The sequence below is a fragment of the Monodelphis domestica genome, chromosome 6 (assembly GCF_027887165.1).
Source record: "Monodelphis domestica isolate mMonDom1 chromosome 6, mMonDom1.pri, whole genome shotgun sequence".
Taxonomy (NCBI): Eukaryota; Metazoa; Chordata; class Mammalia; order Didelphimorphia; family Didelphidae; genus Monodelphis; species Monodelphis domestica.
Genome location: NC_077232.1, coordinates 89,054,935 through 89,082,425, shown reverse-complemented (window position 1 = coordinate 89,082,425; position 27,491 = coordinate 89,054,935). Strand labels below are relative to the sequence as shown.

At 35.8% G+C, this 27,491-nt stretch overlaps 2 protein-coding genes across 6 annotated transcripts in view; both read right to left on the bottom strand.

Annotated features, from left to right (window-relative positions):
* JAKMIP1 (janus kinase and microtubule interacting protein 1) overlaps positions 1 to 27,491 on the bottom strand; it is a 266,432-nt gene that overhangs the window by 54,658 nt on the left and 184,283 nt on the right. For 4 of the 5 annotated variants that reach the window (XM_056802410.1, XM_056802409.1, XM_056802408.1 and 1 more), the window contains 5 exons: positions 16,932 to 17,060; positions 15,629 to 15,757; positions 11,972 to 12,055; positions 10,342 to 10,404; positions 4,958 to 5,330 (listed from right to left, as the gene is read on the bottom strand). In XM_056802410.1, coding sequence (XP_056658388.1) covers positions 5,157 to 5,330; positions 10,342 to 10,404; positions 11,972 to 12,055; positions 15,629 to 15,757; positions 16,932 to 17,060 — 579 coding nt within the window. In that variant the 3' untranslated portion in view covers positions 4,958 to 5,156. Of the gene's footprint in view, positions 1 to 2,461; positions 2,564 to 4,957; positions 5,331 to 10,341; positions 10,405 to 11,971; positions 12,056 to 15,628; positions 15,758 to 16,931; positions 17,061 to 27,491 lie in introns of those variants that run through there. The other variant, XM_007496752.3, reaches the window with a different exon arrangement.
* On the bottom strand, positions 16,932 to 23,351 carry LOC130455036 (uncharacterized). The gene is made up of 2 exons (XM_056802412.1): positions 22,689 to 23,351; positions 16,932 to 17,060 (listed from the first exon to the last, which is right to left on the bottom strand). Exons 1-2 carry the CDS (start codon positions 22,792 to 22,794, stop codon positions 17,029 to 17,031), a joined length of 138 nt encoding a protein of 45 aa, XP_056658390.1. The 5' UTR covers positions 22,795 to 23,351; the 3' UTR covers positions 16,932 to 17,028.

Here is a 27,491-nt window from a genome sequence, read left to right as displayed (position 1 = left end):
TCAATCACTTTTTATTGCATGTGATAGTTTAGATATTCCAATTATTGTGTGAATATGGCATACAGTTAAAAGTTCACAGCCATACATTAAGAGGTGAAAGGGAAATCCAGTCATTTAATACAGCTCCACCTCATCTGGCAAACAAAATATTTAGATGTGAAGAGGTGAAGGGATTTATTAAAGATCATATCAGTCGAGTTCTTGTACCCAATACTGTACCATGTTCTGTATATCAAATGTAGGTTTAATCATACTTGTGTTTCCCTTTTAGACCATTCTAGAATGATACTGGGTTAGACAGTCCCCAGTGAGGCAAATTTCTCTACCAACACCGATTGGCAACTGTTCTTCAATTTAGGAACTTAAAAAATTACTTGGGACACTAAGACGGTTAGGTAAGAATTTAAGCCCAAGTGGTTTCAGACTCTGAGGCAAGCTCTATCTACTACACCATGTTTGCCTCTTTACATGGTGAATATATAGAAGAAAACACACTAAATGACTAAATTATTTCTAAGTCATCTGGAGAATCCCAGCTGTATCCTTTATTAAAAAATGAAATGCTATCATTTCCTCTATTCAAGAGAGTAAGTATGAATAGCCAATTCTATTATTAGGACAAAATTTAGCATCCCATAATAGCTGGAGACCAAGGTGGTCACTATATATAATATGAGGAAAAGAAAACCCTTCCTTTGTCGTGAGGATTTTACTTGCCAAGGTGAGCAACCAGGAGTAATGTGCATAGAATACCACTGGCTCCTCCACACTGAATTGGCATCATAGAAGAGGTTCATAGGATTTCTAGCTAGAAGAGACCATTTAGTCCAAATCACCACTTCACATGGGACAAAACAGTGAAGGTACAGATAATTGAAGACTTGCCAGGAACAGAGGCATATTTGGGAACTCCAAATCCAATGTTCTTTCCACTTCCCCAAACTAGTTGGATTATAAAATGAGGCACAAGTACATATGAGGAAAAATGATAGATAACCTTTTTTTAAAACCCTCACCTTCTGTCTTTGGATCAGTACTGTGTATTGGTTCCAAGGCAGAAGAGCAGTAAGGGCTAGGCAATGGGGGTCAAGTGACTTGCCCAGGGTCACACAGTAAAGAAGTATCTGAGATCAAATTTGAACCCAGGGCCACCCGTCTCCAGATCTTCCTCTTTCTATCCACTGAGTCACCTAGCTGCCCTGATACAAGTAACTACTAATGTAATCCCTATAGGATTGTATATTCTCTTCTTGAAAGACTAAAAATATAATATTTATCCCAGCATATTAAAATGCACTTCGAATGTTACTAAATAAGTGAAGTGCATTCTGTTTACATTGATACAAGCATCATAACGGAAGCACATAATGATAATAGTAATAGTAACAATAGCTAGCATTAGGTAATACTCTGAGGGCTGTAAAGCACTTTCCATTTGCTATCTCATTTGATTCTCACAACAACCCTATGAAGTAGGCGCTATTAACTCCATTTCAGAGATGGAAACCAAGAACAAAAGATTTAGTGACTTGTTCAGGGTCATACAGCTAATAAGTGTCTCAGTCAGGGTTTGATCTCAAGACTTCTGTTTCCCCAGCTGCCTTATAAAATGCAATTCTATTATCCCCTTATTTATCAACTTAGTATTCATCAATAGGTAAATTCTGATTAAAATGAGCAATGTTTTCAATAAAGAGGAGACAAACTACTACCTGTAAATAGAATAATAATAATACCTATTTTTGATCACTTTATGGATCTATCAAGTACTTGCCACTCAGTGGCTCTGTGAGGTAGAGCGTGGAAACACTATTAGTCTCATATTACAGTTAGTTTAATCGAGGTGGAACAATCAGGTCAAGTGACCTGCCCTGGCTTCAACAGTTTAGTCCTGAAGCTGTGAATGAACAGCAGGTTGATCTGACTCTATTCCTTTCCCTAAGCCTTCTTCCTCTCTCATGCACCAAGAGTTTTCATATCACGTTTCATAAAAGAAAGACCTTGTTGGGCAGAGCTTCTTTGTCTGAAGAACCACTACTCTGACATCAGAATCATGGCATCACCAGACACTGTAGCACTGGAGGAATCTAAGGTCTTTGGTAAGGAACTCTATACTTTTTTTTCCTCATAAAGGAAAATCAGAAAATTTAGAATGGGAAGAGAAGTTAGAAATCATCTAGTCCAGTCCTTTCACTTTACAAAGGAAGAAATTAAAGTCTAAGGAGGGGCAGTGCCTTGATTGTGATAACATAAGGGGGGGGGGGAGTGAAGGAGAAAAGATTTGAATCCAGTACCTCTGACTCTTTCTGCTCTATACCAAAATATAATTTAAGTACTATGACTTCTCCCATGAGAATAGTCCTAGGATCACTGACTCTCAAAAATCCTCAGAGAAGAACTTAACATTTAACCAATCTCATTGCCTTCATACCATCAGATGAACCAACAAAGTCACATCTACCTTTATTCCTTCTTGGTGACAGAACAGCTGAAGGGCACTTCCACTGTTTTCCGGGAAGGTGGTTATGTGAAGATTAAATGCTGGCGACCTTCGTTCTCTCTCCTGGGAAAAAGATTTTGTTTAAAAACAACTTTATTTGATTATGGATTGTTTTCCATTTTTTGACATTCATTTAAAATAAAAGCCATGAATTCTAGTTGATGAAGTGTCTAACAAAAGCAAATACATTCATACTGTTGCATTCTTGCCCCTTAAAAACCATGGTGTTTTCATGCCTCTCCAATCCATTAAATGTTCTTTTGAAAATTTATTCACCTCTCAAGTGCCTCCAGTTTCACCCATTTAACTAGGAAGAAATAGTAATCATAGTATTAAATATTAATCATTGATTTAATATTACTCATTGACATTTAAAATTTGTTGTTATATTGTTTTTAGTGGAAGGTCCTTACAGTCAGGGACTGTGTCTTATTTTTCTTTGTACTTCTCCCAATGCCCGGTTCATTGCTCAATACATAGTAGGTGCTTTATAAATGGTTGATGAATGAATGGATGGATGATGAAAACATCAGGAACTACTACTCATTTCAATTTCAATAACATTTTCAACCACACTGCCATAAATAAACCTGTTGCTAACAACACAATAGTGGCATAACTACATTTTGTTAATTTTGGAAATTCAGAACTTATACTCCAAGAAGTGCTTTTCAATCCTACATACAAGTGGTGGAAGGTAAAAAACCAAAAATAAGCAAACAAGACGCAGGATCAGATTAGAGCATTAGTTTTGGAGGTTAAATTATGCTATCTGATCACCTCAGGGAAAATACTTGGCACTTTGTATGACTGCATTTGATAGCATCATCATAGGTGGATCTGATGAATGTGATATTGAAGTCAGCATCAACAAAGACAAGTTCTTAAAATTGCCTTGAAAACAAGTGTTGATTAATGGAAGAATAATATTCTAATGTTAGAATTACTGCTTTTGTCCTCTCCAATTGAATCAAGCCAAGAAATCAGTGGAAAACCTTCAGAAATCTGGCAAATGAATAAATTTATCCAGAACAAATCATACATTTGGAAGTCAAGTTCAAAAACCTGTGGTAGCTTAGAAAGAAGCATCATTATTTCATTTTAAAGAAGTCCAAAATGGATCAATCTGAATTTTAACATCTAATTAAGAGGGGGCAAGGAATGTCCCTGTTACCATGAAGAACAAAGACTTTTGACTCTTCCATTCTCATCTGACATCCCACTGAAATGATCAACTATAGAGAAAAACAGTATGACAAAAGAATGAACACATTTTGTACAAACAAAATTAAAAAGTAATTTGGGCCAGCTTCCAAAAACTTTAAAAGACAGAAGGGAAAGATTAAAACCTGGATACTGATAGGTTTTATAACCATAGTTATTAAGGTATATTTTTTAAGCTTGGGAAATAATCTCCAAGTAAACCTTCTTATGAATAGCTGCTTAGCAATTGTACAAGTAGTAAATGTTATCCTGTTTTGATTTTCAGTGGAGGTTTTCTTAAATTAAGCGCATAATTTAATCTGTGTCCAAAGTAGCCAAGTGACACATTAAAAGTTGATACTCAACAATAAGATTGGGACACATTCCATGGCCACAAAAAATAAAAGATGTTAAAGGATAGAAAAAACCATAACTGCAACAGGAATCCAAGCTATAGAGTGGAAGCAGGAAGAATGACAAGATGACAACCAGTAATATGGTGGACAGTAGATAAAAAGGAAGGGTTTGATTGAAAGATGTTAGAGAAGAGTCCATGAGACAGCATCACTATGAGTACTTTAGAAAATATGCAGACACATAGAAATGGTAATAGAGATGAAATGATGTTTTCAGAGAGAAAAGGGGATCATTCCAGCTAATTTTCATGAGTATCAATGAAAGCTGGTGAACACGAATGTGCCAATGTACCACAAAGCAACACAGCCTGAGGGAACATCCAGATATAATTCAACAGAAAGGGCATTTATTACGCTGGATAAAACAAACAGTGTTTCTCAAGGCTGTTGGGAAAATCTAGGAGAAACATGGCTTCCATGCTTAGTATTCTGCACATTCCATCCCTCTCCACTTGTATGAGCACATGTGTAGCTTTAGGTGTAACCAACAATTTTCAATCCATCAAGGTCTCTATTTGCTTGACTAAAGCAGCAGCAATTTGGAAGAACTAACTATGCAAATCAGCCCTTTTTAATGCATCTCTACTTACCTTGCATTAGTGATGACAAAAAGAAAACTGGCTGTAATTGATATTAAACACAGTATAGATTCAGGTGCTGGCTGGTGTCATAGTCTACCACTGCAAAATGTGATATTCGCTGCATGCAAGATCACTTCCAAGAGTGTGTTATTAATTGAAAAAGTAGTACTCTCCAACTCTGTAGTTTGCATACCAGGTGATCATACATGCAGGAAAGGAGTAGTTATGGAAATGAAACACAAATAAAAAAGGCAAAATATTGCAAAAACAAATTATTTTATTAAGTGCAAAACAAGCTATACGCAATAAATAGATTAGCTCTTTTACATCCTCAGATACTTCTATGAGCATTCTCTCCAAAACATATTAAGGCAGTGAAATTATTCTGAACATACAGAGGAAAGAAAAAAAAGTATACCATTTCCCCTTTACACATGCTTTAGACAGCAGAGAATTTTACATGAATTTCAGTTTGGGTTCAAACAGAATTTCTGCTCCGTTTGAGAGTTTACAACAGATAGAATCTCTTACTTCCAGTTCTAGTACTCTGAATTCTAACAGCTCATTCTGGTCTTTTGCATCCTGCATCTCATTCTTCAGCTGACTCGTCTCCATTTCCATCCTGTAAATCTGAAGGAAAATATGAGATGTTAGTTTTAATGAGCATCACAATCAGTGAAGCACACTGAGTATCTTCTCCCTTGAGATCCATTGAAATCCCGAGGTAATAACAATTTCTGATAAAATGGGCACAGGCCACAGATGGGAAGCATCAGTTAGTTCACTGCCTTTGTTAAGTTGGGAATTGGGAGATCCAGAGAATCAAATAAGGCAGAAGAGGAAAGTCGGCATAACTGAGATGGAAAGCCCCAAGATACACCATAGGGGTTTAGGGATTCTTCAAGCTTTGATGAGGGAAATTATTGCCACTAAGAAACCTCAAATGTATTTCTGACTAATTCATGGAAAATAATGTTCATGTGTATTTGCACAGGAAGAGAAGGCAGTACACAGGAACAGAAACTCACACTGGTTGGACCATAGGAGCTAGCCCGAGAAGCACCTTTTTGGTACAAAGAATACCGAATTTGGAGTCTAGTGACTTGGTTTCAAATCCCATCTCTGTCACTGTTATCTTTGGTTTTGGACAAGTCATTAACTTTGGGGTCACAGTTTTATCAATTGTGATTTATAACCTTCCAAATTAAAATTTAAAAATCTACAATTGTACAACCATTAAAACCCTCAATATATGCTAAAGAGAAGGAAATAAGAGAAAGGTATTAGCATTCATCTAATACCTACTATGTGCCAGGCACTTTGTTAATCAGTTCCTAAATATTTCCGAATTTGATCTTCAAAGTAACATTGGGATATGGGAGTTATTATTATTATTATTATTATTATTATTATTATTATTATTCTCTTATGCCATGTTTTAACCTTTTACCAATGAAAGCAGATGAATAGTTGGTAAAGCCTGTAACTGAAATAGATCTCCCCCTTCTCTTAGTTTTGAGTTGGATATGTTCAAAACTATATACTCAAAGACCAACTTAATTACTAGACAAGGTTTCTTTCTTGTTTTATTTATAACTCATGATTCTATAATCTAGAATTAAAAAGATGAAGACACTACTATGTGTCCATTGTCCAAGGATTTGTACTAAATATAGTTAAGTCTCATCACCAGAGGGTTGGACATTTAATGATAACTTTGAAAGGTAGAATGGGGGCAACAACTATTCAAAAATGCTTTTTACTAAAGGTCCAGAGGATCTGAAAATTGTGGTAATAGAGAAAACACAACAAAAATGAAGTCACAGTTCTTGTGAGGTACTGAAATAGGAGCATCCACACACCTATATAAAAATGGGAAGATTTGTTGTGAATCCTTCAATCTCAATGAAAACCATCTTTAAAAAAAATCATTAAATCTCCAAATCATCTTTTCTCCGTATCCTTTAAGGAATCCCAGTCATGTCAGTTGTAGCTCTTATTGAGCATCATGGTTTATTTATGAGATAAAATACCACTCTGTAAAAAGTTGCAAGGCTGTGTTATTTCATATGTGGCATAAAGACGGACACTTTCTTTTCTAAGACCTAAGTGATTACCTAAGAATAAGTTATGAAGGGGAAGCTAGGTGTTTCAGTGGAGAAAGAGCCAGCTCTAAAGATGGGAAGTCTTGGGTCCAAACTTGACCTCATCTATTTCCTAGTTAAGACAAGCCTCTTAACCTTCACTGCCTAGCCCTTATGACTCTTCTTTTTGCCTTAGATCCAATACTAAGTATTGATTATAATATGTAAGTAAGGGTTTTTTTTAAAGAGTAAGTTATGAGCTATAGAAAGTATATGCTTCTTCAAGGACATTATCGATCTGTATTAAATAGGGTCACCTCAAACAGCTAATATATTGCCATAGTTCTTATTTCATGTCTTTCCTGAGAAAACTGAGTTTATCATTTGCAGAAAATAGTTATTCTTCCAGCAATTTTAAGGGAGTAAGAAAATATATTTTCAGATGTAGAATGAGGGAGTCAAACTAGAAGATTTTAAGGCAGTCCACATCCATCTCTAAATTGGATCTTTTGCTGGCCTCAATTTCATCCCTACTTCTTCTATGATTGTAGAACCATAGACCCTTCTGAAGTTCGCTTAACAACATGTATCTGAATGAAAATCCCTACTATATCATCCTTATAGCCTCATTCAGATTATCAGTCTAAGATAGTCTTTGATAATATTTAATCAATCAGTATGAGTCACTGAAGATCCTCAGGCATGGGGGAGCTCCCAAGCCAATACCTTTCAGTTTGGGAAAAGTTCTAATTGTTAAAAAAATGTTTTCTTTAATTTAAAAGTAAAATATTCTTTTCTGTAACTTTAATTCATAGTGTCTACTTCTGCCTTCTGGGGCCAAGCAGAATGAGCCTAAACTTTCTCCCATATAACAGTCTTTCAAATACTTTAAGACTGATCTATTCTGTTCCCTCTGAGTCTTCTCTTCTCTGGGCTAAACATTTCCATGTTCCTTCAAATAACTGACATATGTGCATATTTCAGTCTCCTTCAGCCCCCAATTTTACCTGGCTGGTTGTACTCTGTTGGAGGTATTCCAGCTCATCAACAGCTTAAGTATAATTGTGGTGGAAATTATTCCTATGGAGTGGTCAAAGCTGTAGCTCTTAGCATAGTGATGGGTAGAGAGTGTTTAGCAAATGTGAGCTGACTGGTAGTAGAGATAGCAACAATCTGCCAGATCAAAGAACAAAGAAGGAGCAAAGTAGGCTGGGGCTCTTTGGTTTTGATGTCGTTGTCTGTTTGTCTGTTATTAAACCTTTACCTTCTGTTTTAGAATCAGTACTTATCAGGACCTCCCATATCCTCCCAGCTCTCTACCTACTAAGCCACCTAGCTGCCCCTGGCTGGGGGTCCTTGGAAAGGAAGACAGGCATAATAAGTTGATAAACCTGTAGATTTTAGATCTTAGAGATATCATCCTGGCCACTTAACTCTACCCATTATTTTAGAAATGAGGAAAATGTGATCCACAGAGAGGAAATGACTTGCCCAACTAGAAAAAGGAGCAGAGCCAGAGAGCAGCAGGCAGGTATTCTGAATCCCAGCTCAGTACTCCCTCTTTCCCAGCTGTAGAAACTGGTGTCACTGACTTCTTTCAGTTTATGCCTAAGGATTACTTCTCTCCCTTGCATTTTTCTATACTTCTTCTGTGTTTCCTTAGTTACTATAGATCAGAAATAAACCCTTTAAAAATAATAAAGTTCAACTAAAACTAGACTTGAGCAATTGGAAAAACATTAACTGCTCATGGGTAGGATGAGCCAATATAATAAAAATGACCATACTACCCAAACTGATCTATCTATTTAGTGCCATACCCATTGAACTTCCAAAAAATTTTTTTACTGAATTAGAAAAAACCATGACAAAGTTCATTTGGAAGAACAAAGGATCCAGGATATCCAGGGAAATAATGGAAAAAATACAAAGGAAGGTGGCCTAGCAGTCCCATATTTCAAACTATATTACAAAGCAGTGGTCATCAAAACAATTTGGTACTGGCTAAGAGACAGAAAGGAGGATCAGTGGAATAGACTTGGGGTAAGTGACCTCAGCAAGACAGTCTATGACAAAGCCAAAGACTCCAGCTTTTGGGACAAAAATCCACTATTTGACAAAAAGTGCTGGAAAACTGGAAGACAATGTGGGAGAGATTAGATTTGGATCAACATCTCTACCCTACACCTAGATAAACTCAGAATGGGTGAATAACTTGAACATAAAGAAGGAAACTATAAGTAAATTAGGTGAACTCAGAATAGTATCCATGTCTATTGGGACATGGGAAGGGAAAGACTTTAAAACCAAGCAAGACATAAAAAGTGTCACAAAATGTAAAATAAATAATTTTGATTACATCAAATTAAAAAGGTTTTGTACAAACAAAACCAACGCAACCAAAATGAGAAGTAAAGCAACAAATTGGGAAACAATCTTCATAACAAAAACCTCTGACAAAGGTCTAATTACTCAAATTTATAAAGAGCTAAATCAATTGCACAAAAAAATCAAGCCATTCTCCAATTGATAAATGGGCAAGGGACATGAATAGGCAGTTTTCAGATAAAGAAATAAAAAACTATTAATAGGCACATGAAAAAGTGCTCTAAATCTCTGATAATCAGAGAGATGCAAATCAAAATAACTCTGAGGTATCAGCTCACACCTAGCAGATTGGCTAACATGACAGCAAAGGAAAGTAATGAATGCTGGAGGGGATGTGGCAAAGTGGGGACATTAATTCATTGCTGGTGGAGTTGTGAATTTATCCAACCATTCTGGAGGGCAATTTGGAACTATGTCCAGAGGGCAATAAAAGACTGTCTGCCCTTTGATCCAGCCATAGCACTGCTAGGTTTGTACCCCAAAGAGATAATAAGGAAAAAGACTTGTACAAGAATATTCATAGCTGCACTCTTTGTGATGGCAAAAATACTGGAAAATGAGGGAATGCCCTTCAATTGGGGAATGGCTGAACAAATTGTGGTATCTGTTGGTGATGGAATACTATTGTGCTAAAAGGAATAATAACGTGGAGGAATTCCATGGAGACTGGAACAACCTTCAGGAAGTGATGCAGAGCTTTGAAAGGAGCAGAGCCAGGAGAACATTGTACACAGAGACTGATACCCTCTGGTACAATCGAACGTAATAGACTTTTCCATTAGTGTCAATGCAATGTCCCTGAACAACCTGCAGGGATCAAAGAGAAAAAAACACTATCCTCAAGCAGAGGACAAACGGTGGGAGTAAAAACACTAAGGAAAGGCAACAGCTTGACTACAAGGGTGGAGGGGATATGATTGAGGAAATACTCTAAATGAACACCCTAATGCAAATAACAACAACATGGAAATGAGTTCAGATCAAGGACACATGTGATACCCAGAGGAAACGCATTGCAACGGGAGGGGTGATGGGAGGGGGGGGGAAGAAAATTATCTTTGTTTCTAATGAAGAATGTTTGAAAATGACCAAATAAAATAATGTTTAAAAGGAAAAAAATAAATAAATAATAAAGCTGATTCCATGGATTTAGAATTCTGAACATATACCTTTTCTAATAGATCTTGGTTTGTCCTGATTAACAGTTGCTTTTCTTCAACCCATTTTGAATCCTAAAAGGGAAAAATGATTAAATATAATCACACTTGTTTAAACAAACTATTCAAAATCCATTATATTTTATAGGGAGAACAGTAAGAGACAATAGGATGTAGTAGTTCCAGAGAGCCTCAGTTTAGGGAAGAGCAAAGTTCAAGTGTTAATTCTGATGTAATGACTATGTGACTGAGCAAATCCACTTAACTCTCAATGTACCAGGTACATTTTTAAGACAAGAAGTCACAGAAGAGGTGCTAACCTGCTTTTGTAAAGGGAGTTTTCTCTCTAAGGAGTCCAAGACAATAATGAATGAAATCAAATGTATGCACCAAAACACATTATACATACAAACTGACAAACTGAAGAGCAGCTAAATGGGGTTCAAGTCCCCAAAATCCTATATACAGGAGAGTTCACTTTACTGACCTTCCTTTCATCTCTTAGCTTTGGCACATGTATGATCCAACAGTGTAAGCATTCCCTCTTTTGAAAATGTAAATCGACATCCATTTATATCTTCTATCTCAGGAGATTCTGATCCATAACCTTTCACTGAAGAACTATCCCATGTGTGTGTAGGTCTTCTGGCTCATTCAATGTTCGTTGGGTACACACAGCACTCACACTGTCCTTCTAGTATCCTTCATTCTTGCCTTATGAATGGCTCACTGCCTTTCCTATTACACACTTTTGATTTGGTTTTTCAACCACGTTGGGTTCCATCCAGCTGTCAGGTTATCTAGCCTTCCATCTTGTTCTTAGAACAATATGAGAATTTTTTTTTCAAATTCTTTGCTTTAAAAAATTACACTGCAAAAATGCACAATACCTCTACCATGGTTGGCCCAGACTACTACTAGGCTTTCTCTCAGATGATTTAGAAAGGGGACAAGTTGCAGGTAAATTTGAGCAGGGATTTGGGGTGAGAGGATTAAAGATGGAAAGAACTATGGAAGGTGGATGATGATTGGAAGATGCTAACTTTGGGTAAAGGATGAATTAAAATCTTGGATCACTCATTAATTGTCTCAGTTCTTGTTCCCTAGCTTCCTAGAGCCTATTACACAAAATCTTTTACCTGATAACTGAGATTAAATTTCTGGAACAATAGCCTCTATCCTATAGCTTTCCAAAGGAAAAAATACTTACCCAACCAATGTCCTATTCCCTCAGGATACTTTTCCCCTTTAGTTGAAAACTGGATATTAATCCCTACCCATTTCTTGCCACATCTCTGAGAGCCTGTGTTTTGAAGGTGATCTTTAGGAATGAGATTTGACCAAAAGCAATGATTTTCAAGGCAGCAATCTGAGGTATCACATCTGGCCATAGGGTGAGCTCTGGAACACAATCTAGCTATCATAGTTCTTAAAATTATTCCACATATTTAGAACCTATTCATCAAGGATTAGATTAGATAACTGCTATGATCCCTTCCAACTTTCAAATTCTGTGATTCTGTATATTAAATGAATATTAAACTCCATCAATGATATCATTCTGTCAGGAAGGTATGAGTATTTTTAGATATAAAAGAAAAAGAACAACAAAGAAAAACACACACACATACACAAATTTTACCTGTCCTTTCTCAATTAATGACTTTTCCAAATCTTCAATTTTGGCTTGGCACCTAATTAGATCAGCTTGTAGCTGCTCACGAGTCTGGAGTAATGAAACAGATCATGAGTAATTCCATTAACATGAAACAAAGGAGAATAGGAAGACTGAATGAAAAAATAAGAATGTGATGATGGTTTTCTTAAATGTAGTTATGGTTTTAAAAATATTGTTATAAACCATTTATAGCCTATATTTATATCTTTGCCGGTATGTAACATTTCCTTTTGTCCTCCATTCTGAATAACTCAAATAAGAGAGTAGCTCATGTCTTAGAGCATAAAGGAATCCAAATCATTCTTACAAATGAGTATCACACTTTTGCACTCCCACAATGATGATTAAAGTTCAAATGGTGCTCTATAATGCCTTCTGACTCATTTTTTGCTCTATTTGCTATATATCTATTATTCATCTTCTCACATATGTAAGATCGTTTTGATTTGTATTTTTAAACAGCCTCCCACTTGTGGGTCCCCTTCTTCTGACAATAACATTTCACCCCTATCCTGAAGGACACCCCTTTGCTGAAGTTCCTAGCAAGGCTCCATGTTCCTACACACATACACACCCACGATATACCCTCTCTCCCCCCCATCCTTATGCAGTCTCTCCCTTGATGTATTTTTTCTCCTTTTAGAATGTAAACTCTTTGAGCACAGGGGAAATCTTGCTTGCTTATATTTAGATTCCTAGTACTTAGCACAGTTTTAGAAAGTATTTAATAATGAGTCTCTATTTAACTCTCAACTTTCCTCTGGGGGTTAATCTCTATGTAGGATGACAGTGACTAATGAACATAGTGTATATGAAATCTGTTCCTTCATCTGGTGAAAGCACTCCTTAAATGCACTAATCACAGAATACCATTAATTAGAAATGTCTGTTAGTGTCTTCCTCCTGTTAGACTACAAGCTCTATGAGGGCAGGGACCATCCAAAACTTATCAGGAATGTTGTAAAAGAGATTCCTCGTTTCATATGGGCTAGACTTGATGATGTTGGAGGTGTCTATGCTATGAAAATCTTCATATAGGCTTAGTTGAATGAAACCTGGATTTTCAAGTCATATTAACAGATACTTCTACTTCTCTATAGAACCATATGAAAAAGGAGAGAACTCAATACAAAGCAGATCCATCATGAACTCCATTAGAAGAAATTTCACGACTGAAGGGGCAAAATCATTAAATAGATGAGGCTGTGTCACAGCAAAGTTCCAAATGGCAATGCTCGCCAAAGGCTTCCAGGTACATTCAACATGGTTAAAGAATACATGATCTTTAGCAGGGAGAAAAATCACCAGCCAGCCTATATATAGATGATTGATTCTTTTCATTTTTTATCAGTTCCAAATGCTTTTTTGCTTTTTAGTTTAAACCCCCGTGGGCACAGAGCCATGGGCATGGAGACTTCAATTCCATTCTTGACTCTGTGGCTTTTGGACACATCGCAAACTTTCAAGCTTCAATGACCTCACTTTGAAAATGGAAATGACACTATCTGTGATATTTACGTACCAGGCATTTTGAGAAATGTGTTTTGTAAAAAGTAAAGTACTGCCTTGAAGCATCCCAGATCCTTCATAAAGATAATTCATTAATTACTAGACTATAAATTCCATTAAGAAAGGGACTGCCTTGATGGTGAACTTGGAATCAGTACAACCAAAGTTGAAATCCTGCTTTGGGCCCTTAGTACTTCTGTGGCCATATGACACGCCCATCCCCTAAAAGTCACTAAGGTTCTCTGAACCTCAGTGTTATTGTATTAAAAAATGGGAATAATAGTAATAGCTAACATTCATGTGTTTTAAGTTTCATAAAGCGCATTGCATTTGACTCCCATCTGAGTTATAAAAGTCAAATGAGTTGTTGCAAAATGATTTACAAACCTTAAGCAGCAATTAAATGCCAGATATTACCACTATCATCATAGGTTTTTCATCTTACGATTTCTCCTGATTATTTATAAAATAGGTATATAATAATGACAACAACAACTAACACTTATATAGTGCTATGTGCCAGGCACCAAGGTAAGCATTTAACAGATATTATCTCATTTGAACTTCACAACAACCCTAGCATGTGCATATTATTATTATCTCCATTTTACAATTAAGAAAAGGGAGTCAAACAGAAGCAAAGTAGCTTTTCTGGGTCACACAGCTATTAAGTGTCTGAGGCAGGATTTGAATTCAGGATGCACTCTATCTTGGTTTGGGGGGGAAATACATGTATACATTTTCACTAACTTCCAACTGAAATTCAACATTTTTTTCAATTATCTTACAAGAGTTCCATAGACACATAATGAATCCTGGTCTGGGTGATCTCTATGTCTCTGGCAGTCTGCGGTATGCAGATTTGGAAAGACAATTAATTATGGGCCCCACATTAAAAGGAATATTGATAAATTCATATATGTCCAGATAAGGGACATCAAGATGAAGAAGAATATGAAAAACAGGGCATATTAAGAACTGAGATAATTTGTCCTAAAAGAAAAAAAAGTGTTTGGGCACACGTGATCTCTGATGGGACCTCAGATATATGAAGGACCATTGGAGGGAGTAGACTTGATTTTGCTTGCTTTTGAGAATAGACCTGGGATCAATGGATGGAAGTGACTTGGAGATTAAGTGGGTACCAATATCAAGAAGAACTTTCAACAATGCTACTTAATGGTTATCAAAATGAAATGAATCATCGAATAACAAAATGTGCTATGTAGAGAAACCCCCATGACTTAAGACACTCGATCAGAGAGTCAATGAACATCTTTCAAAAATATTATAGAAAGCATTTTAAAATTCGATAGGATTTGAGACTAGATGTGCTATAATATCCCTTTCAATGCTAAGATTTCACTTTATTTCATATGATCATTTTTCTTTTTCAATTCTGGATCTTGTTTTTTAACAAATAAACATCATAGAGGGATTCCTCCATGTAATAGGCATCTAAAAGATCAATTTTTATTTGCCAGTTATATGCATTTAGATTCTTGTGTTACTCTCTGGTAGAGAAATTTTTCAATCAGTTCTGTATATTCTCTATTATTTCCTGGTTAAGTGATGATAGTAAAAAAACAATAGCCAGCATTTATTTATATAATGCTTAAGATCTGCAAAGCATTTTAGATGAGTTATAGGTTAAAGTCCACCTTGTGACATAGGTCTTCTGGTAGAAGGAATACTAATCCTGAAGTCTAAATACCTAATGATGAATAAATCATCAATTGCTTTTACACATTTTATATGCATTGTTTTACAGATCAAGATCTCTTTCAAATCACTTCTCCCTGGACTTTAAAGTTTCTTCATCTGTAAAATGAGAGCACCTTTAAGGGACCCCAGTTTAAAAATGCTAAAACCTTTCCATGTCTTCTTTCTAACCACCATCCAAGATAATGCAGTTATTAGAATTTAAATTCCATTAGAATTGGGTCTATGTTTTATTTAACCATTGCCACCACCAAGTCTTTCTTTTTTTAATACTTGTTGAGTGACTGTTGAAAGCCACTGATGGCAGGACATCCTCCTCACCCCCAAATCCCTATTTGCCTTCATATATTTACCCATGATCCAACTGTCACAAAACATTTCTCCACTTACCCTAGCTTCTCTCTCCGCATCCAGTGTTCCACCCACTTGTTCTTGAAGCAAAGCATATGCTCTCTGCAATGCTTGATATTCTCTAGTCAGCTGACAAAACCTTAAATCTGCTTCTTCTCTTGTTGTTGTCTTAAAATGAAATAAAAAGGGAAAGGAGGAAGAAGTTGTTATTTGGTATTAATGTCTCAGATATTACTCAAAAACAACAACAATAATAATAACAGCGGTTGTTGTTATTAAGTTCATAACTCTTTTGTGGATAATGGACTCTCAAATGTCAATTATTACTGTTTGTCAATGACTGTAGTTATTGTGTCAGAATTGGGGAAGGAGATGATTACCTTAATGTTAAATAACAAAATAAAAGCGAAAACTGAAAATGAACAGGAAAATTTAATTTGATCTACTATAGCTTCCAAAAGTTTTGGAAATAAATGTAATTCATGAATCACAAGATATTCCTTTATATTTTCTTTTATAAAGGCTGAGTCTTTCTATCTCACCTAGACTAGAAATTAAGTTGATGTTCATGGGGTCCAATGCTGCTGCTGATTGGCATGGAAGCTTTAAATTGTTATGTTTTTCTGTTCTGCACTAGTTCATCACTCCTTAGGCAGCCTGGCAGATATATATCATAACTGATATTTTAATATGTTATGTGTTATATTTTATATTATATATTATTATATATTAATTATAAATATGGTGCTATTGTATTGTTTCTATCATATCATACTATATTATATGTTATATCATATTATAAAGCATATGTGTTATAACATACATTCCCAGGGATGCTCCATAAATTGATCCTAGACTAAATGTGGACTATATCTCAGAACTCCCAAATCGTAACAGCCTTATCTCAACAGCAAATATTATTGGCATAAGCTACTACACCAAAATAAATATTCCACACTTTCCAGACATTGCCCTCACTGCAAAAATGATCTGGGTTATTTAATAGTCTACAGTATGGAAATGCTTTATTTTAAAATATTAAGTGTTTGGTGTTTTTTTTTTTTAATTCTCCCCGACAAGCAGTAAGAACTTTCAATAAAGTAAACTGGAAGGTAGCTTTTGTGTGTTTATTTCAACAGGAAAAGAAAGACATTTTCCTTGCAATGCCAACAATGAGAAATGGGAATGAGTCTTTCCCCTGATTCAATGACATGAATGGAGGGAGGGAAGGAGGGAGAGAGAGAAAGAGAGTGAAAGAGGGAGAGAGAGAAATAGAGAGACAGAGACAGAGAGACAGAGACAGAGACAGAGAAAGAGAGACAGATTGAATGAGAATGCTTACATCATCCAAATCTTCCTCTGGTGTTGCTGGGGTCCTATCTGTCCTGTCTGTATTATAGGAGGTTTCAGATAATGTTTCTGAGTCAATAGATTCTTCATCAAATCCAAAAAATGTCTCCACAACATGCTTCTGCAAATTAAAAAATTTACTTCATTATTAACAAAGCATTGCACATAAAAGAGAGGTGGCAAAGATTAGCCGCGCTGGCTTGACAATCTTAAAACAGGGGTTCAAATGTCATCTTGGAGATGGATAAGCCAAAGGATATTGCATATTGCAAGAAGGAGCCTTTTGCAAGTTTTAAAGCATTACGTAAAAGAGTAGAGTTCTGGCATTGAGAGTAGAAAGCTAGCTTGAAGTTCTGAAGATCTGTATTCAAGGCTCACCTCCAGCACAGGCTGACTGTGTTAGAGAAGGTGCTCACTTTCTTTGAGTTTGGTCCAGAGATTTCCTAACACTAAAACAATCCCAAGCCCAATGCCACTTTCTATTACCATAATAAAAAGTTGCCAAGCACTATAAAGATTTCACTGTAGGATCTAAAGCTGTTATCTCAAGCACCTCTCATTTGGAACATTATCTCACTTGACCATCACAAGGACCTGAAGAGATAAGTGCTATTAGTAGTATTCCCATTTTATTCATGAGGAAACTAAGGCACACAAAGGTCAAGTGATTTTCTGAAGTCCTACAACTAATAAGTATCTGAAGCTAGATTTGAACTCAGGTCTTTTTGATCCCAGGTTCAGTGTTCTACCTACTGTACCACCTAGTTACAATCTGTATACAATATTTTTCTTGTTTTCCAACAGGAAAATTTCCAATATTGAAATAAAAATTTTTATTTGCTCAACATATTCTAGTTATCCAATTTCCTCATCTGATTGATAACCTATCACTGATCCTTCCAGGTCCTGCCAAGCCTCGGGTCAACCTTTCTATAGCATCTAATTGCCTAAGTGTTAAATAGAGAACCATAAAGACCATCATTCACATCCTGCCTCTAACTTGTTCACTAGACAAGTCACTTTATCTCTCTTAATCTCAGATCCCTCATCAGCAAAATGGAGAAAATCTTGGCAATTTCCTCATTGGAGTTTAGGGAGGCTCAAATAAGATGATCTACTCAGCCAGGTTGCAAAATTTTAAATATTATGCAAATACTGGTAGTATTATTATTAAAATATTTTTGAAATAGCAATGTTTCAAGGCTCTATAACACTTACACTTACCAACCAATTTACATGTAAAAAGATAGCCTGATGGCTGCCTAAATACAAAGAAAAACACTTAGATCTAGTGGTACTCCCCCATCTCATCCAACAAAAAGTGCATTTCATCAATGATATTAATGACCAGCATTATTAGTCTGATTTACAGACAATTAAGACATGAGATTTAAGTGACTTCCTCAAAGTCTAAAATATTCAGAAAGTTTGCTATAAAGATGCTTTCAGGTAGCTGCTAAGTTCTCAAAGATTATTTTCTTCTGCCTCCAGCTTCATTTAAACCTTCTGTGATTTAAGTACAAGCTATAGAAAAATAAATATTTGATGAATGACATTCACAAAATCACAGAATTTGAATTGGAAGGAACCTCAGAGATCAACTTATACCAGAACATGCTGTTCCAGACAAGTAGCCATCCAGGCACTGGGTTCTCAGTTCAAATCCTCCTTCTGATGTTTACATGTGTGTGATTTAGACAAATCACTCAATGTCCCTGAACCATAACTTTCTTCTCTGAAAAAATGAAGAGTTTGGACTAGATGAATCAGTCCCTGATGCAACTATGATTGATTGTGACCTTGTCCTATGATATCATGGTGAGTGATATCCAGGTTTAAGGGTAAGACTTTTTTAACCTCTCTGCCATCATCTTTTCTCACTCTGTTTTCTAAATCCATCAAGTACATCTGATCATCCTTCTAAGCCAATATCTTTTTTATCTCCTTCAAAATCCTCTTCAGCATACTCAATCTCACTCCTCCTTCCAAGAGGCCCATCTTGAACCATCTGACGTTCCTCAAAACCACAAAGAAACAGAACCCTTCTTGTCAAGGACTCTCTGTATTTCCATCCTGTATCTTTTGAATTCAAGAATTAAATCTAATATTAGGTTTCATATGGTAGGTAGCATTTGCCTTGAATGGAAATGTTTGATAAATAAATTCTGAGCCTTTTATAATTTTTGTAAACATAATTGACTATTCTACAACTCAGTGGGGAAGCTTCTGTTGTTGAAGAGATAAGACACTAGATGAGAATCCAAAAGGTATTACTGAAAATGCACTAACTTGGAAATAAAGAGGTCTGAGTTCTCACTCTAGAAAAGCCACTAGTTTGTTATAAGACCTTATTCAGTTACTGCTTCTCTCCGATCTTCATTTTCTTCTGGAAAATGAGAATATCATACCAGATAGCCTCTGATGACCCTTCCAAGACAATGACTCTGTTCTCAGGTTTATACCAGATCTGCCATTCTATGTTGTAAGATTCCTTCTGTTTCTCAAAGACTGTTGGACATTCCTCCTCAGTTTTAACATTCTCAAATATATGGTCCATTCCAAGTGCCATATGCATCATTCAATTCTTCCTCTAACATTCTATGTCCTGAGATTTCTTCCAGTGTTAACATTAGGTAATTTTGGCTTAAGACCAACAGTACTATGGAAAATGCCAGCTCTCTCTCATGCCAAGAAAATATGATCTCTTCACTCCCTACTAACAAAATCTTTGTCTCAAAACAAACATAATCTTCTATGGATAGTCTTTCCTACTCCCACAGTTGCCAAAACCCTCCCTCTATAAAATGCCTTGTGTTCATTTTGTGTTTATAATGTATATACTTAATATATGAATTTGTTATTTCTCACAATAGAATGCATATTCCTCAAGGGTAGAAACATTTCATTTTTTCCCTTTGTATCTCTAGTACTTAGCACAATGTTATAGGATCACAGATTTAAAGCTAGAAGAGATCATGGAGGCCATCAAGTCTGATCCTTTCATTTTGTGGAGGCCTAGTTACATTAGACAACTTCCTTAGAGTCACGCAATAGTAATATGAACAATTTATCATAAGACATAATTTGAACCTATGGATTCCATGTCAAGTATTCTCCATTAAAATGTGTCCCTGCTTGTATCTATATGAGTGGCATTCAATAAATGTATTGTTATCTTAAGACCAAAATTTCATTCCACCTTCACTACATGTAAAAAAAAAAAAGGCTTTCTTTTGCCTTAAAATAAGTTGTGGAACTACATTTTTGTGGGTTTTGGTGTACCAGGTTGCAGATTTGAATTGAACAAAACAGTCACAAATTAAAATGAATTGAATACATTCCCTGCAACAAGGGAGAAAATTCACACAAAAAGTAGAAGCTAGCTGGGATCATATAATCTGCAGATAGCACAGCCTCTACCATGTTCTTAGGCAATGCCAGGGAATCAAAGCATTTTAATTTGACTTTAGCTAATGAGTATTTCATTCTTAAAAATGTCTTCTGCTGATGGGCTTGATGTCAAGGTAATTCTTCCATCTACAAATATATTAATAATTCACTCCCTCCCACTCCATTTGCAAGATATAAAATGAATAATAAGAAAAAAGAGGTTCGGTTGATGTAATAAATTATATGTTGCAAATTTTTTAATCTCTTTAGAAATTGAAGGAAAAGTTGTGGCTATGAAGGTACACAATGTAAGCTTTATATGAAAATAAAAAAATTAGATTAGCTTAAAATATTTCCAAACCCTGAAAATGTATGGATTTTATAGCGTAAATAGATTTTTTAATGAATAGAAGTTTATTTATCAACAATTACAAAATAAGAAAAACAAGATCTTTCTCCTAAGGTTGCAAAATGCAATAACAAATTGAAGTGAGTATGAATCCAAAATAGGACTATTCTATAGAAGAAAATTGGGAATTCTGTAATTATATGCTAATAAAAGCAATATTTTTACTCAAAACTGCATGAGCTTGGAATGCGGAATCATTTTTTTTGACACTGAAGTGCTCTGGGCATTTTATTTCTTGTAAACACCACTAATTGCCTTGTCTCAAAGGACCATTTCCTTGTTTGTTGTTCCTCTGACTGGTTGTCAGGCTGCAGGAAGATGGCTACATTCATTAATGACAACGTTATGAATCATTGTCAAGGAACATACTTTGCAACCCATTATTGTATGTTGGCTCTCCACATAACCATCAATTACACCTCTATCAACCATGCCGGGTGTTAAAGGTTAAGTACTCAATTACCAAGAAGTAACAGCTACTGTTTTTGACTTCTAGGATGAAGACATGGGGATTTAAGTATGTACGCATGTGTACATACACCCATTTAAACATAGATATTTATATGTGGGTACATACATGTGTATATCTGTATGTATATGTGCACACACATATATATGTGCATGTGTTTATACATCATCAAAACAACACAACTATACAATAAAATGAAACAAAGTTAAACACAAATACTCAGCAGAAACTCACATTTTAAAAATCATGTTATGTTAATTAAAATAATGTCATCAAAGATAAAACCATAGCCTTAACAAAAATCAACTCACTCTCTAGGTGCTCTATTAAATCAATGTATGTGATATATATATATAAACTTTTAACAAAAGTTATATGTTAATAATCACTTTCATAAATGAGATTTAGGTATTAATATAACATGAATATTTTCAATTGTCTCTTTCCATACAGTAAACCTCAAGTCACCAGAAAGCTCCATAGAGGCTTGTAGGAATAAGAGCTAGAAGGGACCCCCTACCTCATTTTATAGGAAAGGGAAAAGAACCAAATCTAATTGACTTGGCAACCAACACACTGGTTCATGGCATTTACATCTTAAAGGAATCTCAGGGACCATCTAGTCCAACATCCTACTTTTATAGGTGTGGAAAATGAGAATCAGAGAGGCTAAGAAATGTGTCTAAGATCATGCAGTTATTAAAAAGCAGAGGCAGGATATGAACTCTTCTCCTCTGACTCAAAATTCAGTACTCTTCCTGTGAAGAAAGCTGAAATAAAAATTAAGCAATTTCCTTTGGCCACACATGTGAATTGGGCATATTTGAATGCCCTTAAATGCAAAGTAACTTTTGCCAACCTTGATTTTCCAAATAAAAATCATGTCTATTAAGATTTGCAAATGCTGGTTGAAAATAAAGCTCTCCTAAGGAGAAAAAAAATTTCTCTTTAAAGGGGTAAACAACTTTGCAGAAGAGACTGTCTTAAAATATGTCAGACAATCCAAGTTATGCTTATATAATTTGAATCTTAGACTCATTCTTGGAACATTTAATAGGTATTCATCCTCTGACCTTTGCAAACAGACTATTAGATCTTTCCTATAGTATTAAGAATATTGTCACTTGAACTTTCATTTCCTCTAAACATTTAAGGTCACAAATCACTAGCTTTGTCCCCATTTTAAAAAATCCATATTAGGAAAAGAAGAGGGCTGATGAGGCTATTTTTCCTCACTATCTATGCCTGGCACATGTAAAAATTTTAGCACGTCAAATGGACAAAGAAAGGAGGCTTACAGCACATGAATAATAAAAATTCTTCATCTCCATCAAGCTCATTTGTGTCCCCTCTTCTTTTATGCATCCTATATCAACCAAGTCTGTCTTAATGGGAAAATCTGCCACATCAAATTAATCCCATTTCACTGAAACACAAAAAGTACTCCCCCAACCCCCAACCATCTATGTATGGCTCCTTACCTTCGTGTTTATAGGTCATTTCTTGGCAGCCAGAAAAATACAGACATACCAGGGCACATAGACAAAGGAAAAACGAGAAGTATAATACAAATAGGATATATTCCATAGTGCAAAGATGTTTGCGAAGCACTTGTTAATTTAGCATCTGCTCTTTCCTAAAAGCCACCTCATTGGATTGAATCTCCTTTCAATTCATTCATGATCAATTTAGAAAAAAACAATTTAAAATTTTCAATCCCTCTCCCAACTCCTTATCATCATCTATTTATTATATAATAGGCATCCCTTGCAACATTGCTTCCTCAGTGGTCTGCCGTGAAGTTCTGTGAACTGACGCAAATGGCTGAAGGCACACTGGAATCAGAAAAGATGCCTGCTCATGGAATGTCTGGTATACAAGGAGTCCAGAATGGTATGTAATTAGTCAATTTGCATGATCTTGCTGCTGGCAGGATTTATCATAGAGAAGAATCCCCAGGCTTGTCCCTTGTGAAGGCTTTCCTCTGCTAGGTGCTTTTTCACATGGAGGGCTCTGAGCTCTTCCCCAGTCTTCATCTCACAAAGACTTAAGCAGGTCGTCAGCAAAAATGCTCCATACTCTGAAACCTCCCAGTGGAGACTGCAGATGGGTGCCACAGGGAATAGCTCTAGCAACGGTAACCTGCTTAGGGTGCTCTGTCTCCGTTAGGTAGAGGAAAAAAATGAGGGGCTTTGTTTGTTTGTACCAGAATAGAAGAAAGCAAAAGGAGGTGTGTGGAGATTTTCAAGGAGATTTCAGAATATCATTTCCATATAAGCCTTTTTGAGTCTATGCAACTGACCTAACTAAGAGGTTTTGGGTCCATTTAACTTCAGGCAGATTCTTAGGCAAATACATTTTAGAAAAGAAATTAAGTATTCTAAAAGAACCCTAAAAGGCAGTGAGGAGTAATATATAGGGAGCTGGATTTGGAGTCACGATAACCTGGATTCAAGTGCCATCTTTGACACATTCTGTATGTGTGACCCAGGGCAAGTCACAGTCTCTCAGGGACCCAGGCACCTCATTATGAGTTTTAGGGGAAGAACAAGTGCAGCCCTGCATTTAAAGAGGGAGTGAGCTCTCCAAGGAATTTTTTACAACAATAAAATCCCCATACCACACAAAGCAAAAGAAAACAAACAAACAAACAAAAACTCTAGTGAAAGGAGTCATAGCCAAACTCCATTAAGGAGAAGTGGAGAATTTGATTTAGAAAGGAACTTAAAGGTCTTAGGAGCATGTTGGAAAGGATCTCAGTGGCCATCCCTACAGGCAAAGAAGAGGACCCTGAGGTCAAAAGAGGGAAATGACTTTCTAAGGTCATGCAGCTAGCAATTGGTAGGGTCTGGGATTTTAACCTAGATCTTTTGATTCCAGAGTCATTCTCTGAAGAGTATTCTTTAACTTGGGTTTTAATTCTTCCAGTTACAGGCAAATAACTATTGCATGAGGCAATCAACCTCACTTTCAGACTATTCTAATTGTTAGCAAGTTCTTCCCTAGATGGAGCTGCGTTTTTCTCTTATGAAATTGTACCTAGTGGTCTTTGGTTGCCACTTACTGCCTGTGTGAAATTAGGCAAATGACTTTGCCCCCTCTGGACTTCAGCTTCCTCACTTGCGAGATAAAGGATTAATTGAACTATCTCCCTCCAGAAGAAGAATTGATGAACTCTGAGTGAAGATTGAATTACCCTTTTTTAACTTTATTTTTCTTGTTTGTGTGTGTTTGTTTTACAACATGGCTAATCGGGAAATATGCGATGCATGACTTCATAGGCATAATCAATACCATGTTCTTTACTTTCTCATGAGGTGGGAGAGAATGTGCAACTCAAAGTTTCTAAAAATGAATGCTAGTTCAGATGTCATATGGTTAAGGTAGAATATAGCAAAATGATCAGACCTCTTGTTCAGGACATTGTATTTCTATTAATGCAGCCTAAGCATTAACTTTTTTGTGTAGATTTCCCAGCCAGCTCAGAAAAGTCTATTATGAATTAGAAATCATAGAAACTCAAAATGGAATGGAGGACTTAGACATCATTCTAATTCGTACTTGGACAGGAATCTTCTCTAAACAACGTAAGCATGAATTGATATGTCATTAAATGTCTTTTTTTACATTAAAAAATAAATTAATAAATATTATTTAAATTTATTTTAAAAAATAAAATAAATAAAAATGAATGCTAACATTTTTAAAATCGCTTTGGAAATACTTGATGAAATAGATAATGTATTAAAATAAATATTTCATATGAACTATTAGATCAATAACATTTTTTAATAAATAAGAGGATTGGACAACTTGACTTCTAAGGTTCCTCTCAGCTCTAAATCCATGACTCAGGTGGAATATAACCATTACTCCATCATAAAGAATGATGAACATGAAGAATTCAGAGAAATGAAGAAGATTCCTATGACACACTATAAGAATGAACAGAACAAGCATATACACACTGAGTACCACAATATAATCAGAGCCACCACCATGGAAGGGAAACAAAGTTGGCCAGATAATCATTAGTGTTGGCACCATATTGCCAAAGGTAAGGAAAGAGTACAGAGTTACTTTCTTGTAACCATCAATAAACTATGGGGGTTGTCTCCACAACCTCACTATTCCAATTATTTTGGCTCACATTGTATACCCTTTGCATTTATTTATCCCATGTCAGAATACAAGCACCTCCTGATCAGAAATTCATTCATTTTCTTTTTTTTAAACCTTGCCCTTTTGCCTTAGAATTGATATTAAGTATAGGTCCCAAAGTAGAAGAGAAGTAAGGGTTAGGCAGATGGGGTTAAGTGACTTGCTCAGGGTCACACAACTACTATCTGAGTACCCAACCTCCCATCTGCAAGCCTGGAGTTCTATTTACTGAGCTACCTAGCTTCCCAGATTAATTCATTTTCACTTTTGGATTCAGGGGCTCAGTTTGGTGCCTAGTCCTTAGCAAAACCTTAATAGATGCTTATTGATTTATGAACCAATTTGTAGTCCAGCCCTAACATAGTATCTGACATACAGTAGATGCATAAGAAATGCTCTTTGAAGTGGTTCAAACTGAAATTCAGAGAGTATGTCTCCAAATATGTGTGTGTGTGCAATACTATAAAAGTGGATTTTTCAGTGTTTTTTTTGGGGGGGGGGGAGTGTCTGCTACATCAAAGTGTTTGTTGCATCAATATTAAAAGAATAAATGAATACATGAATGAATGATTTAGATACAATATGATGATAACAGTGATGTTTTCATCACAATTTTATAGGGCTCTGTATATTTAACCAGAGTAAATATGTGTGTTGTGATTTAAGAAGTGAGTCAGGGAGCCTCTAATCTGTGGATAGAGAGCCAGGTCTAGAAATGGGAAGTCCTGGTTTCAAATTTGACCTTAAACACTTCCTAGCACTATGATCTAGGGCAAGTAACTTAACCCTAATGGTGTGCCCCTTCCCATTCCTGTGCCTTCAACTCCTACTTAATGTTGATTCTAAGGCAGAAGGTGAGGGTTCAAAAATGTTATCAGCTACAGCAGTAATAGTATCATTATCTTTCTTATCTCCTAAATATTTTAATTTGGATGGAGATATTTTTTGCAATCTCCAAGAAGCTTAACACAAAACTGGACAGAATATATGTTCAATAAATGTCTGCTGAATTGAGAGAGAAGCATGATTCACAATTAGATTTCAGCTCTTTATCAACAAGGAAGAGGGTTGGCTGCACTGCTGAGTTTCTCAGTCTTATTGATAACCTTGGTCTTCTTCAGGGTGTCAGAGAGCAATTCTGATCTGAAGAGTAATGTGTTCTGGGTTGGGTTTTTTGTCTTTTGAGGTTTGGGGTGGGGTGGGAGCTTTTCTCAGGGCAGTGTTGGGTTTTCGAGTTCAAGTGCCCAGATTCAAGCTGTCTGTGAGCACCCTCCCCCATTACCTGAGAGAGAGGAGGGAAGAAAGGCTTGCTTTGGGTTGTTGGACAGAGGGATGAGGCATGCAAAAAATGTTCTTGAGCACTAGAAAGAGGGGGGACGAAGCAGCTCCTCATGTTCTGGCTGGGCATGTGTGTCAATACTTTGCCAATGCTATCTTAGGGAATGCTACAGGTTTCATATATAAATATGCATTTACATGTTATATTATTATTTATGTAAAACATAGAAGCCCTTTTTATAAGTAACCAAAACTGGAAACTGTGAACACATCTATCTATTGGTAATGGTTAAAAAATTCATGCTATTTGAATGCAATTGAATATTATTGCATCATGAGAAATGATGAAATAACAGGTTTCAGAAAAAACAGAGAGCTAATGAACTGATAAACAGTGAAATGAATAGAACCAAGAGAAAACAATTTATATTATAATGACATTATAAAGCAAAACAGTTTTGAAAACCTCAAAAATTTGGATTAATAAAATTGTAAAACAATTTCAGGGGGCCATAGAAAAAACTATTTACCTCCTGACAAAGAGGCAAGAGAAACATATTCAGAATGAAACATGTTTTTGGATGTGGCTAATGTTGGAATTTGCTTGGCTTGATAATGTTTATTTGTTAAAACAATATTTTATTTTAAATTGGGGAGACAAGTAAGGTCCTATGTTGGGGAGAAATTAAAAATGGAAAAAATAGTTCAACATAAAAGGAAATTATAAAGGTCTTTCAATGATTCCCATTACAAATATTTTTGCAAGATCAATATTTTCTGGTGATTCAAAATAGTTGTCAATCAGAGGATAACAAAATTTTTTAAAAAATCAAATTTCTGCATTG

Bases quoted from the DNA above. Each gene is read 5' to 3' on its own strand.
- LOC130455036 (XM_056802412.1), bottom strand. From the start codon at position 22,794: ATGGAATATATCCTATTTGTATTATACTTCTCGTTTTTCCTTTGTCTA. The intron at 17,061-22,688 runs GTAAGGAGCCAT...TTTAATTTGCAG, and splicing joins AATGACCTATAAACACGAAG to AAGCATGTTGTGGAGACATT.